The sequence below is a fragment of the Palaemon carinicauda genome, chromosome 22, assembly GCF_036898095.1.
Source record: "Palaemon carinicauda isolate YSFRI2023 chromosome 22, ASM3689809v2, whole genome shotgun sequence".
Lineage (NCBI taxonomy): Eukaryota > Metazoa > Arthropoda > Malacostraca > Decapoda > Palaemonidae > Palaemon > Palaemon carinicauda.
Genome location: NC_090746.1, coordinates 3,013,057 through 3,026,366, shown reverse-complemented (window position 1 = coordinate 3,026,366; position 13,310 = coordinate 3,013,057). Strand labels below are relative to the sequence as shown.

General features: G+C 38.3%; 1 protein-coding gene across 14 annotated transcripts in view; it reads left to right on the top strand.

The window, feature by feature from the left end:
* The window catches only part of Zir (Zizimin-related), a 326,985-nt gene that overhangs the window by 107,055 nt on the left and 206,620 nt on the right, over positions 1-13,310 (top strand). For 12 of the 14 annotated variants that reach the window (XR_011039375.1, XR_011039378.1, XR_011039376.1 and 9 more), the window contains 3 exons: positions 1,859-2,034; positions 6,227-6,321; positions 7,295-7,324. Coding sequence is in view for 4 of the 14 variants with exons in the window: in XM_068345898.1 (XP_068201999.1) it covers positions 1,859-2,034; positions 6,227-6,321; positions 7,295-7,324 (301 nt within the window). In the remaining 10 variants the exon portion in view is untranslated. The remainder of the gene's footprint in view (positions 1-1,858; positions 2,035-6,226; positions 6,322-7,294; positions 7,325-13,310) is intronic. The other 2 variants (XR_011039379.1, XR_011039374.1) reach the window with 1 other exon arrangement.

The window sequence follows — 13,310 nt, the reverse complement described above, 5'->3', positions numbered from 1 at the left end:
TCCTGCCAAACAACATATGTATTGGCATTGTAACGGTTGCCAGCGTAGGTGCGTCAAGATCCCCATATCTTGAAGTGTGTGAGGAAAAGGATCTCATGATTTGTAAAGCTTAGGCTTTAGTACAACAGGTGCAGGTATTGATGCAGTGTCCAAGAATGTTTGTTAGGTTGTCTGAATGCAGTTTTCTTTTATTTTGAAGGGAACACTACTGTGGAAAATATGCTATGGCATTCCAGTGAAGCTGAATTTGGCCTATACAACAATTAAACTTTCATAATAATGTATAAACAGGTGGCCAGTAGTTACCACTCGGGAGCAGGGAAACCCAGTCTCCCTGTTTTTTTCTCTGAGAGCTCATTCTGATTGCAGCCATGACTTTCTATGGCATTAGTGATGGTGGGAAAGTACGTGTAAAGGACTCTGGTTTGTATAGTTAGGTAAAATACAAGTTATTTCAAATTTTTCATTTGTTCCAGCATAAATACAAACCTCATTCTTTACACAGGAGACGCATCCTTAGAAGGGAGGAAATCCACATTCCAACTGGCTGGGTACTTATCCCAGGATACCAAAACTCAGAGCCTTGCAAGTAATGCAGAGTTACGGTTCCTTACATCTCATATAATGGTACTTTGACAATACTAGCTGTCCATGGCCCGTGCAATACAGGATGTGGAACCTAAACTTTGCACCACTTACAAAGGTCCGAGTTTCAGTGTTCTGGGATAAATACCCTGCCAGTTGGAATAGGGACATCCTCCTTACTTAGGATGAGTATCCTATGTAAAGAATGAGGATTGTATTTGTGACAGAACAAATAACAAATTCGGAGATAATTTTTACTTCTCCTAATTAAACAAACCTGGAGTCCTTTACTCATACTTTCCCTTAGAGAGTCATGGCTGTAATTAGAATGCTCAGTGAGTAAGTGGGACTCAGGCTTTTATACATAAATATACCAAGGCACTTCCCCCAATTTTGGGGGGTAGCTGACATCAAACAAATGAAAAAAAAAAAAGGGGTACCTCTCCTCTCTACGTTCCTCCCAGCCTGACAAGGGACTCAATCGAGTTTGGCTGGTACTGCTAGGGTGCCACAGCCCACCCTCCTCCGTCATTCACCACAGATGAAGCTTCATAACGCTGAATCCCCTTTTATAGTTATGAAAAATACAAATTATATCTAAATTTGTCATATTTTATTTAAAATCCCATAGCAGTTATTTCAATTCTATAGTGTCCCCTTAAAAAAAAAAAAAAACTTGAGAAAACCTAAAAAACCTTCTTTGGCATTGAACTAACACTTGCCCATTTTGCCTATTTTCATGTTGCTTACCAATCATTGTTAGGGTTAATTAGTTAAAGGAAATGACAAAATACAGTATGTGGCTATCAGTTACTATAGAATTCAAACACTTGTCATCTCCCTCATTTGTCTCCACATATTCACATGCACAGGAGATACAAGGCTCAAGTAAGTCTTTAGTTTATAACTTAATGAAAATGCTTTAGTTCCTTTTTATGGAAACATTTGTTTTGCAAAATTTGAATCATTGCTCTATTGTAATTTCTCCTCCTCCTCCTTCATTGGAATGCAACTCATTACTCACTAGAGGAGAGTTCTCAACAAACTGGATGAAAGTAGGCAAGAATGTGTGCTTTGATCCCCAATATAGAGCTAGTTTTTGGCTATTTGGAATGGCAGGTGATTTATCTTGTAATTACTGTTATTTTTATTATTATTATTATTATTATTATTATCATTATCATTATTATTATTAATATTATACAATTTGATATGTGACACTAAAGGCAACATTAGTGTTTTTTCTAAAAGTAAAATTTGATTTTTTGTACAGGCTCTTTTAGAAGAGAAAAATGATCAACATGGACGTAATGGGACTCTATTGACGTATATTGCATATCAGTCAACACTTCCGCACCCTGATGATATTCCTACAACTCCGGTAACACCGTCCCATAGCCACATGCCACAGCCTCCAAGTTCTGTTCCAACCCATCGAAAGTACTCAAGGTAGCTCATTACTGCTTCAAATTCTGAGTTAGCATTATGAAAATCAAAAGGGGGACTTTTGGCTTGGTTAAACTATATTTACTGTAATATAATTCAATGTATAATCTATCATTTTTATAAGCGATTGATTGATTGCTGCAATACCGTATTATATACTGCACTTTTTAAAGAAAGTACTATAGTATAATACTGTTGAGTGGATACTGTTCCAAAAGTTGAACCTGAATATGCTTTTAGGTTTTTAACCTGGTCCTTTATTATTCCTATGAAACTCCCCTAATGCTCACCTTGCTGCTTCTTCAGAAGCTCTGTTTATCGCATTTTACCCCAAAAAAATTATAAAGAAAATTTCCCATTTACTTTCTTTTTTGGAGATATAAACCTCCCGTGAAATGATTAAACAATATAGTGGTTAATGGTAAGTAGCACACCATGAGTTTTCTATTCTTCAGTATCTCTATCAAAATTATTTAGCCAAGATGTGCATCTCCCCTTCCAGATTGTGATAAGCATTACCTCAGCCAAGGAAGTTGGGAGGAGGTTACGATTTTGCCCGTTTGTCCATTTGTGAACAACTTTCTGGCCACAATTATACTCATAGAGTAGTGAAACTTTCATGAATTAATTATTATGTTGGGATGTGGAAGTGATTCAATTTTGAAAATCCGAAGTCAAGGTCGAGCATAAGGTCGACTGAATTAACCCTAACATTAACCCCAAGTTCGCACATGGTTGTCACACAGACTTCAAATGCGCCTACGTTTTGAATTGATTATGGGAAAGGCAAGCTGGTTTAGAGAAATAAGCTGTCGTGGCGGAAGTCTGCACTCTGTGTGCTTTTCTAGTTGAATTTTAGGTTAGCTTAACCTGCTCAGTTGGTTAGCTTTTTTGAACAGGGAAATTATGTTTCAAGTAAGTTTATATGAAACTGGAAAGTGTACATTGTGCAGAGGTAAAGCATCCACATTGTTAACCTGTTAAGCGTCACCCACGTGATAAACCGTTCACCACGATCTACTCGGTACCGCCTTCAACTGCATATTCCGTTCATGACTTTAATTGCCTTTTTCAAGCCGTCAGTCTCGTGATATTACGTTTACTCGTATAGTAAGTATAGGATCACCACTTGGCAACACTCTCAGCATATGGGGTCTGTAAATAGAAACTTATATGATGTCTGGCAACTATTTTTCTGAAGGTAGCTTGATGTTAGAAAACTGGTTTCCTATCAGTGTGCTTCGGGCGTTCATGCGGAAGTGGTTGTTTGTTGTTCCTTTTGTAATGAACGGTCTAAAGAGGAAGGTTATTTCTTTAGATGAAATAAATGATATTCTTGTTGAGGAATTTGATAATGATAACCTGTTTGATAATGAGAGCACTAGTTCTGAATCCTCCAGGGATGAGGATATTGAAGAAACAAAGTTTTCTTTCGATGCTGAAAGCGAAAATGACTTCTCATTACCGAATGACTGGACAACGAGATTTCACAAAACTATATAGGAAAGGAAACGCCGAGAGAGAGAGAGAGAGAGAGAGAGAGAGAGAGAGAGAGAGAGAGAGAGAGAGAGAGAGAGAGAGAGAGAGAGTGTGTGTGTGTGTGTGTGTGTCTGTCTGCTTTTTTTGTTTATCCAGGCGTAAGATTTACGATTGAAGATAAAAAGAACCCATTAGAATATTCAGTATTATGTAGTAATTTGAAGTGAAATAATACCATGTAATTAATATCCCTACTTTTAACTATAAATACGAATTATAAGCATAAAGGAATGATATTAACTTTGAAAAATTATCATTTGTGAAATGACCGCTCAGGGCAAAAAAAGCGTGACGGTACGTTAGCGGCAACCTGGTCCAGGGGGGACGCTTAACAGGTTAACAGAATGTCTGCTGTTCGATTGTCATAACGGCCGAGGGGAATTGTGGATAGAGAATATTTGTTTTCTGTGGAGTTGATAACGATATAATGATCCAATACTGGCGTAATAGCAAAGTCAGTGCTGAACCTGTTTGTGGTTTTAACTTATTTAACTTCTTTCATTTTTCTCAGTGGCTGCACGTCGGAGCCTTCTCTTTTAGGCGGTAAGTTTGGGATGCCTACCCTGGTCTAGTGGTTCTAATTACATTGTGTTCTTTCAATAAGGGTCCTGAAGGTTCACTGCACTTTACAGTCTAATTCCTCTTGTAGTGTCTCGAATTACGTAATTACTTAGTCCTTTTACAACTAAACCTTTGCATTTACAAGGGCCTATTTGCTCTACAAGACATCTAGATTGTGAGGCAAAATGCAGAAGAGGTAGCTTGATTGTTATATCCCTCCTCTCGCTAAAGTAAGTGCCTTGTGGGACGTAGGAATTGCCTTTTGGTGATCTTGTACCACAGTGCATGTGTGTTTCATTTTGGGAGCAAATGGGTTTTTAGTGTGTGAGCCATAAGATATCCCTCTGGGTAGTACAGTATGTGTCATGGTCAAATTAAAGTTTTCAGCATAAACAAAAGCTTCAGTTAAGCATTGTCTAGTAATTCCAAGCAGTTGGGCACTGCAAATCGTCAGTATATCTAGAAGTTTGGAAATGATGGTGACTCCCATACATATTCATGTTTGCTCCCTCGCCTGACTTTCTCGTCATGTTTGCAACTGCTCCTACCATGTTGAAAACAGCTTCTTGTCAGATTAGCTAAGTTAAACAATGTTGAGGCTAGTCACTACTCTAATGGATGACCATCTAGGAACATTAGATGCTCTTGACAAAACAGTAATAGGGGTATTTTTACATTTTGTTCTAGATCCCTTAGCTTAGAAGGTAGATACCCTCTAACAACAGGAAAACGAGACTTTTACACATTACCATGATCTAACAGGTGTGTAATAACTTTCAAACTTTCTGTGAACCACAATGTCTCATAATAGCCGTATTTGGGACACTAGGGAAATAATCTGTGAAACTGGGCCATCTGCGGTTAAGTGCCTGAGAAGTTTATTGCACCAATCAATTTGCTTGGATAAACAATTTTGAAGAGGGTTCACTTTATATCTAATCACCTGGGTGGCTTTTGATGACATTGTTTAACCCATGGCTTTCAATCCGTGAGATTGTCTTCTATAAGTCTAACAGTGTCTGCCAATATTTTGTACCAAACAGTAGTTTGTTAATTTTTAAAAGTTTTGGCCTAAGATTGTTTCAATAACTAGAACTAGCTATGTTCATATTATTGAAATTTTTAAGGTGACCTAGGAAAAGAATTTTAATTTAAGGTGACCTTTTGAAAAGGATTTCCAATTTCAGTCGTTATAGGGTAGAGATCGGTGCTTATTTAGGTACTCAAGCATCTGGGATTAGACAGCTACTTCTAGGTATTTTAACAAATATATTTAAGCCTGTCTGTAATCAGGTCTCTCTGGATTGGGATGTGTATTTACTTATGTAGTACTGTAGTTTCAGTTTTGAATCTCGAGGAAACTTTTCACTATTAGATTTAACAGTTAAATGCATAATAATCTGCAATCACTGTCTTTTAGGGTTAGCCTTGGGAGCATAAGTTGATTCAGAAACAGTTAATTAACATAACAGTTTGGTGTTTGATGGGCATTATCTTGAAGAGTCCTGACTTTCTTACCGAGATTAATGGCCTGTAGGTCTTAATGTGGCTACTACTGTGGCCCTTAAAATTATTAGAATGCAATTAAGTTATAGATTTTTTTTTTGATATTTCAAATATCATTAGAAAAACAATCTGGAGCCCAATATTGCAAACATGTATTTTAGACTATTCCCAATAAAATCTAATTCTGTTGAGACTAGAATTTCTGTTGACCTGTCTCTTTCATTCAGTAATATGAACATCAGGGAAGGGCCATAGAAATAAACAATGTTAATAAAAATTTTGTTTTTATACTCGCCTGATGTTCTTGTGCATGCCAATCCACCTCCTCACTGTCAAGGAATTGGGAATGTTTGCGACTTGGAAACTGATGATGTGAAAAACCCTTACATTGCTACTTGCCATCAACCACTAAATTGTTTCATTACTTTATGAGAAGGTTTTTTTTTTTTTAAGGAAAAATAAATGGAAAAATTTTGTAGATATTTTTTTGGGGTAAATGTCAATAAACTAAGCTTCAGGAGAAGAAGTGATATGAACATCAGGCGAGTATAGAAATTAAAACTTTTATTATCTAAGATCTGTTTTTCAGGAGTAATAGTAACCCTGATCTAGGAATTGAAGCTGACGCTGAAGTAGGAGGGATATTTTCTCGAGGACTAGATAGAACCAACTCCATGAGAACAGGTGAGATTCTTTGTTACCATAATTTCAGTTTTGTGATTAGGGATTTTATTAGAATTTGTAAAGTGCCACTTGAGAGTATTCTCGATTTTACTTCTGCTCGTCCGATTTTTACGTGTCCTCTTTATGCTGAAATTATCTTGATCTTGAGGGTGAAATATGATCAGTTGCGTTAACCCCACAAGTCATAGCGACGTCTAGATTGCTTAGATTTAAAAGGTTTGTTTTAGAATTAGCAATTGAAAATTTTTGATGAATTAGTTCTTCATTGATGAAGCTATTTATTGTTATCTGTAATGTGTATAAGATTAATTCTGGAAAATTATTAAAAAATCTTTCACTTATTAATTGTTTTTGAAGTTAAATAATAGACTTCATTAGACTGAATACACGGGTATACTGTAATTGGTTCCACAGAAAACCCACTACTGTACTTAAAAAGTGACCATTTTGTTTATCAAAATTTTCCTTAGAGAAAGTTTTCAATGTAAGAAGGAGCTTCTTGTAGTAGAGTTACTTGTTTGAAGAAAATACTCCCTATTCATAATTTAGTCTTCTGTTGATTTCATGGTTTCTGGTTAAGGATAAGAAAAAAAAACAGAAATTAAAAATTTAAATGATCTTTCCCTCTAATTAGATTTAAGCATGTTGATTGAAGAGAGTGAAATTTGTGTGTTTGTAGTTTACTGTACCTATACTTATAGGTAAAAAAGTAGATATTTACTATTAATTGCTGGAATAAAGGATAACTAACAGGTAGAGATTATTTGGCCAAGTTTGGTGGAATGGATTTGGATAAAGATGTACTTTAACCTAGAATTTCTGTTTGTGTGAAATTTAGAATATTTTTATTAAATTTTTTGCACTTTATTTAGAAAAACATTATCAGTTAATGTGCTGCTGGAGGATTCCTTGATAAGGAATTTATGAAAGTTTAATGGAGATTATTTGATTTTTGCATGTCTGTATCCTTTAGAAAATGAGGAGGAGCAGATGGATTTAACAGGTAAGGCAGACTATTCAGTTTATGCTTATCCTGCGCAGTTTGAGATTTACAATCGATTTGCAACGTGTTGGTGTTGCTTTTATGAACATCTTTACCCTTACCATACTGTTTTTCAATGCCTGATTATTGTGAGTTAAAAAATTGATAACTACTACTGTTTCAGTCCTTTACAGATGATTCATGTTCTGTTTTAAAAAATACCATAATTGGAGTATCATACCAAAAAATACTATAGATGTGCAAATATTCTCAGTCAAGCAACTTTAGAACTCACTGCACTTGGATTCAAGTGTCTTAGCCTAGAATTTTGGTCACCATGTAGCTACATCTTCCTCGTCATCACATATACAATGGATATGTTCTTTGATTATTTCTTTTAATGAAATTTTAAACCATAATAATAATGGGAGTTGCATTTATATTGCCTGTCATGATTTTTGTTTTAATCAGTTATTTTCCTTAATATTTTTCCCTCTTATTCAGATTTGAATCGCATATTTTCTTACTATTTTCCAACTTAAAAACGTTAGCATGTGCATATTGACCCTTTCTTTATAAAACTAGGGGCAAATGCCTACCTATTCTTAAATCTGTCATTGGTAATAGACCTTTCAGATTTCAATACTACTACAATGTTTCCCTTTGAGATCATCAAGGGTTTTCAGAAAAATCATGAATGTTCAGTGAAAGGTTAGCTATACCTCTGAAAATAGTCAGTGTATTACTCATGTTTTTGTTAAAATTCAACATTTTTATACCCCTGGTTTTATGTGCCTTGTCTTTTAACCCTTTTACCCCCAGGCTATTTGGAAATTTCCAACCCTTAACCCCCAGGGGGTTATTTTTTCCCAGCACATTTTGCAGTATATTTTATTTAAATTGCTCTAAAAGCCTTAATTTTTGTCTTAGAGAGGTCAGGTTGGTCTCATTCTCTTGGAAAATACCTGAATTTTCTCAAAAATATGAAAAAAATTTTTTTTTATAGCATTTTTTCGCAAGGACGTACCGGTACGTCCATGGGGGTAAAGGGATGGCTTTTGTGAAACGTACCAGTACGTCCTTTGGGGGTAAAAGGGTTAAGTTAATATTTTTATATGTTATAGGAAAAAGTCATTTAGATGGACAGTATAATATCCCCTTTTTCACCTATGGCCAAAGAAAGCCTGAAAAATAAAAGGATATAAAAATAGTGTTTCCAGAAAAAAGGTTGAAATAGATATTTTTTTTTGTGGGAACTTCATGTTCATTTCATTTAATTTTTCAGGCTTCCTTTGGCCCCAGGAGAAAAAGGGGTCCTTATAACATATAAAATTATTAAAAGACAAAGCATATAAAACCATGGGTTGAAAATGTTGGATATTACCAAAACCATAAAAGGGGTTGAAATAGACATCTCTTTACGAGCAGCCAACGCAGGAGCCCGTGTCGTGCATATTTTGCAAGGCAATGTAAAATGAATGAACGAGGTGTATCTACTGTATGAATCTCATCTGAGAGTTATATGGGTTTCTTCTCTAACTTGGTTAAAGGTCGACATCTTTCTTAAAAATGTAAAATTTCAAATTTTCTTCCACTGTTACAGCCTTGCCCTTCTATTGGAGTATTGAGTTAGTATGGAAGTGTTTGCCAATAAGAGTGCTTGGGTACACCAAACGATATTAATCCTTCGCAGATAAAAACTTCTGAGTCATTTGAATGAGGTTACTTCTAGTTTTGTTGTCTACGACCGGATAATTAAAAAAGAAAACAGGTTGGGTTGATTATAATAGGCCGCTAGGCAACGCTGCTGCAAGGTGGCACTATGTTTTGCTTGAATGGCTTACATCAAATATCTTCTGGTCATCGTGCTAAGAGGAGTAAGTCACTCCTCTTCTACGATCAAGTATTTATATCCATGCGTTACTCATCTAGTGCTTAGAGCTGTGTCTTTTTTTCTTTATGACTCACTAAGAGTGGTTTCATTATTTTGTGAGTAAAGTGTGTGGAATTATGGCTAGTTCTTCTATTGTTGTGCATTCGTTCCACGGCCATGATGGGCGCGTGAGACTATGCCTCTGCCGGATGTTCAGGCCAACAAGTCTCTTCACACTGCTGGTTCTCTCGTGATGATGTCATGACACGCTCCGCCATTTCATCGCGTGACGGTATTCCTCCATGTGATAGCTATGCTTCTTTGTCACATGATTATGCACGCTTAGATCGTGATTCCACTTCTCAGACTCATATGCAAATGGAACCTCCTTGCAGTAGTGTTCTATCTTAATCTTCGGCCTAGTATAAAGACTCCTTGGTTGATAACCACCAACAAACTGGTTCTCACAACCTGAAAGTCATGAGGTATTCTAACAAAAAACATGTTTCTGTTCCTAGCCATAGTATCTGCCTTATGTTTGTAATGCTTCTAACCTTATGCATTCTCCGGAATGGCAAGAGCTTGATTTTTCAGACTAGTCATCTTTTCAGGTTCAAGAATGGAAAAGGGCACTGGAATCGTTTCCCCATTTTAATACAGTATTACCCCAGTTTGAGACATATGACGTCACCTATTAAGCCTCGTAGGCCCAATCCTCATAGAAGGCACACCAGGTTACATGCAGTTGAGAAATCCTTCTCCTCACAAAGGTTGAGTTCTGACAAGGAGCTCCCTGTTTGTCCCTCGTGAGTTGCTAGAGGTAGTCGCCCTTATGACAGGAGTGACCTGGACTCCTCCCAGTCTTTCTCTGCTTCTTCTTCCCTCCCTTCATTAAATGTCACAAGGGAACGGAAGGACGTTAAAGGGAAAGTTAAGAATTCTGATGTATCTATTAAGCTGGAACAACTGAGTATTCAAAAGTCAGAACCACCAGTTGCCCAGGATGTTATTACTATTGATAACTCAGGAGAACCTCGCTGTGCATGCAGGCACCAGCTCAGCTGAAGTATCCCTGCTTGAGGTCCCGATGTCTGATTCAGAAGTGTCTCCCTATTGAGATTATGAGTTTGATCTGTCATTTGAATGGCTTAGATGAGCCTCCTCACGCTCAAACTGCTAACAGACGATGTGCTATCGATTCTGTCTTCCCCTAATCGCAAAGTACTAGGCATAGGTTGGTGAGGTGCTCTCTAATCAAACTAGGTACATGCTGGACTTGTCTAATACACAAGTCTCAGCAGCTAAAAACTTTTAAAAGGGAAGAGGGTCATCATAAGTTACCGCCATAAGCCCTTTCTCCCCAGAGAAGATTTTATGTACACTGCTGTGTTCTTGAGCCCACTCCCCATTGACGTGGACATTGCTAACCTCGTACCATCCATCCCGGTTTGTAGATTATCTAACCTTTCCTCTTGCGTGTGTATTTTCATTACCGGAGATGATCAATATGGAAGTTGTTGCTATGTAAGCTTGCTCCTGGCTCGACCATTGATCTTGAGCAGTTTCTCGTTTTGCTGTAACTTAAGGACGAAGCCACCCTGAAATAATTTGAAGATCTTTAACCGTCAGGGGCCAAAACCCTAGAATTTTGGTTGCGCCAAACTCTTTGGGTAACTGTATCCTTAAGGACACAATGCGGTTGTACCCAGTTGTTCGAAAGTTATTCTTTTTTTTTCCATTCTTTAGATGATATCATGGCCCAGAGAAAGTGTAAAGATTTAGGCAAACTTCTCTGAGGAGGAGAACAGAGGCACATAGGATGCCCATCCCTCAACCCCAACAAAACTTGCCTTTCAAGCAGCCCCCCCCCCCTCTCCAGCAGGGGAGGCTACTTCCTCCCTCTTGAGTTCCAACACTGTGAGATATGGAGCCCCCAGATCCTCCTTTTGGCATAGTAATTGCTGTTGCAGAGGCTCCCAGTAGGGAGGGCACATCCTCCAACTTGCCACCAGAGTGGGATGCCTGCAAAGCCATTGGGTCAGGTGCAATCGTTTGGGGCCGAGGTAGAGGTTCTACTCTCAAGGTACCACATCCCGTTCTAACTTAGATTCTGACAGTCTAATCGTGTTATATGAGGGGAGCAGTAAAGAACTCTATCATACTAGAGGAAGTGTCCAAGATACCCCAAAGGAGCTGTGAAATATGTCTTAAACAACCCCCCAGGCTTCCTCACCAAGCTTTTTCTAGTAGAAAGCTGACTGGAAGTTGGAGACCTGTCATAGACCTATTGCATTTGAATTTTTTTGCTCTCCAAACAAGTTTCAAGATGGAAACCCCGGCCACCGTTCTTCAGGCCATCAGGAAGAATGACTTGAAGGACACTTACTTTCAGGTCCCTGTCCATCCTACCTCAAATAAGTACCTAAGGTTTCCCTTTCGAGACAGATCTTTCAATTCAGAGTACTATGGTTTGGCCTGTCAACACCCTCTCGGGTTATTATCAGAATCTTTGCCCTTGTCTCATCCTGGGCTCATGCCATTGGCATCAGGCTGTTAAGGTACCTGGATGAGTGGCAGCTTCTAGTGGAGTCCCAATCCCTGCTCTTAAAGCACAGGGATCTCTTCTTCGACTTCTGCATTGTTTGGTATTTAGCTCAACCCAGAAAAGTCCCACCTTGTCCCTCAACAATTTATCATGTAGCTAGACAGACATCGACTTTGTCCAAGCCAGAGCATTTCTGTCCGAAGAGAGGGTTCTAAGGTTCGGGAACCTAGTAGAGACCTTTTTGGAAGGCAAATCACTTCCTGCCCACTCGTGGCAGAAGCTCCTGAATATCTCTCTCATCACTGGAGAAGCTGGTCCCCTTTGGGAGGATGCATCTTCGCTCGGTGCAGTTGGTTCTGAGGAGCCGGTGGCCTCAGATGTTTGACTACCCTGCAACCCTGCTCTCGGTGCCCTAGGAGGTTGTGACAATCCATTGGTGGTTCAGAGAGAACCTGTTAGTGGGAATCTTCCTACATTTTTCTTATCCAATGTCTTCCATTCTTCGGTATTGGTTTAGATTGCAAAGACTCCCTAACTCTCTAGCCTTTCAGACTGGCAAGCCTTGTAAGACACGCATCATACTTTGAGTTGCACCCAAAATCTCCTCAACCTTATGGCTTTCGGGTGAAACGATTATTAAATAGTCTGGATATAATTAGAAATAAGGTACTTCCATTCAAGGTATCATCAACGCCTCCATGGAAGTTACCAGAGATATCTTTTTGTAAATATTTTATTGGAGATAAGAAGAATATGTCAGACCTAGAAGCCAGGTCTCTTTTTAATGAACATGTTAAAGAACATAGAGGATCAACTTTTATCTATACTGATGGCTCTAAATCTGATGCTGGCGTTGGATTTGGAGTACATAGTAATGGTTTTAATTGTAGAGGTGCACTTCCTCTGACCGCTTCCATATTTACTGCCGAACTGTATTGCATATTAACCGCTATTGAGAAAATAGCGTTGGAGAAGGAGGGTAATTTTACAATTTTTAGTGATGCAAGGAGTGTCCTTCAAGCTATGGAAGTTTTTAATTCTAATAACCCTCTAGTTTTAAAGATTTTAGAATGGCTCTTCCTTATTGGACGGAGAGGTATAACAGTTCAATTTTGTTGGGTTCCAGCACATGTAGGTGTGTCCGAGAATGAGAAGGCAGATTCACTGGCTAAGGAGGCTGCATCCGAGTTGCTGCCAAGAAGGTATCCCATTCCCTGTAATGATTTCTTACCTGACATCAAGAAATGGTTTGCAATAAATGGCAACAGCAATGTGATAGTCAAGATCGCAATAAAATGAGGGAAGTAACAAATGACATATCTCCTTGGAGGTATAATATGATGCCCCGAAAATGGAAGACGTCTCTTTGTCGTCTCCGTATTGGTCACACTCGGTTGACACATGAGTTTCTGCTGAAGGGCCAACACCAACCGTATTGTGACAACTGTTTAGTACCTCTAACAGTAAGGCATTTGTTGACCGAATGCCCCAATTATAACAACTTGCGGAATAGATATTTGTTTGAGGCTCGAGGTGAGGGTGGCAGGTTCATCCTTGCCAAGATTCTTGGAAATGATGTGTCCTACCAT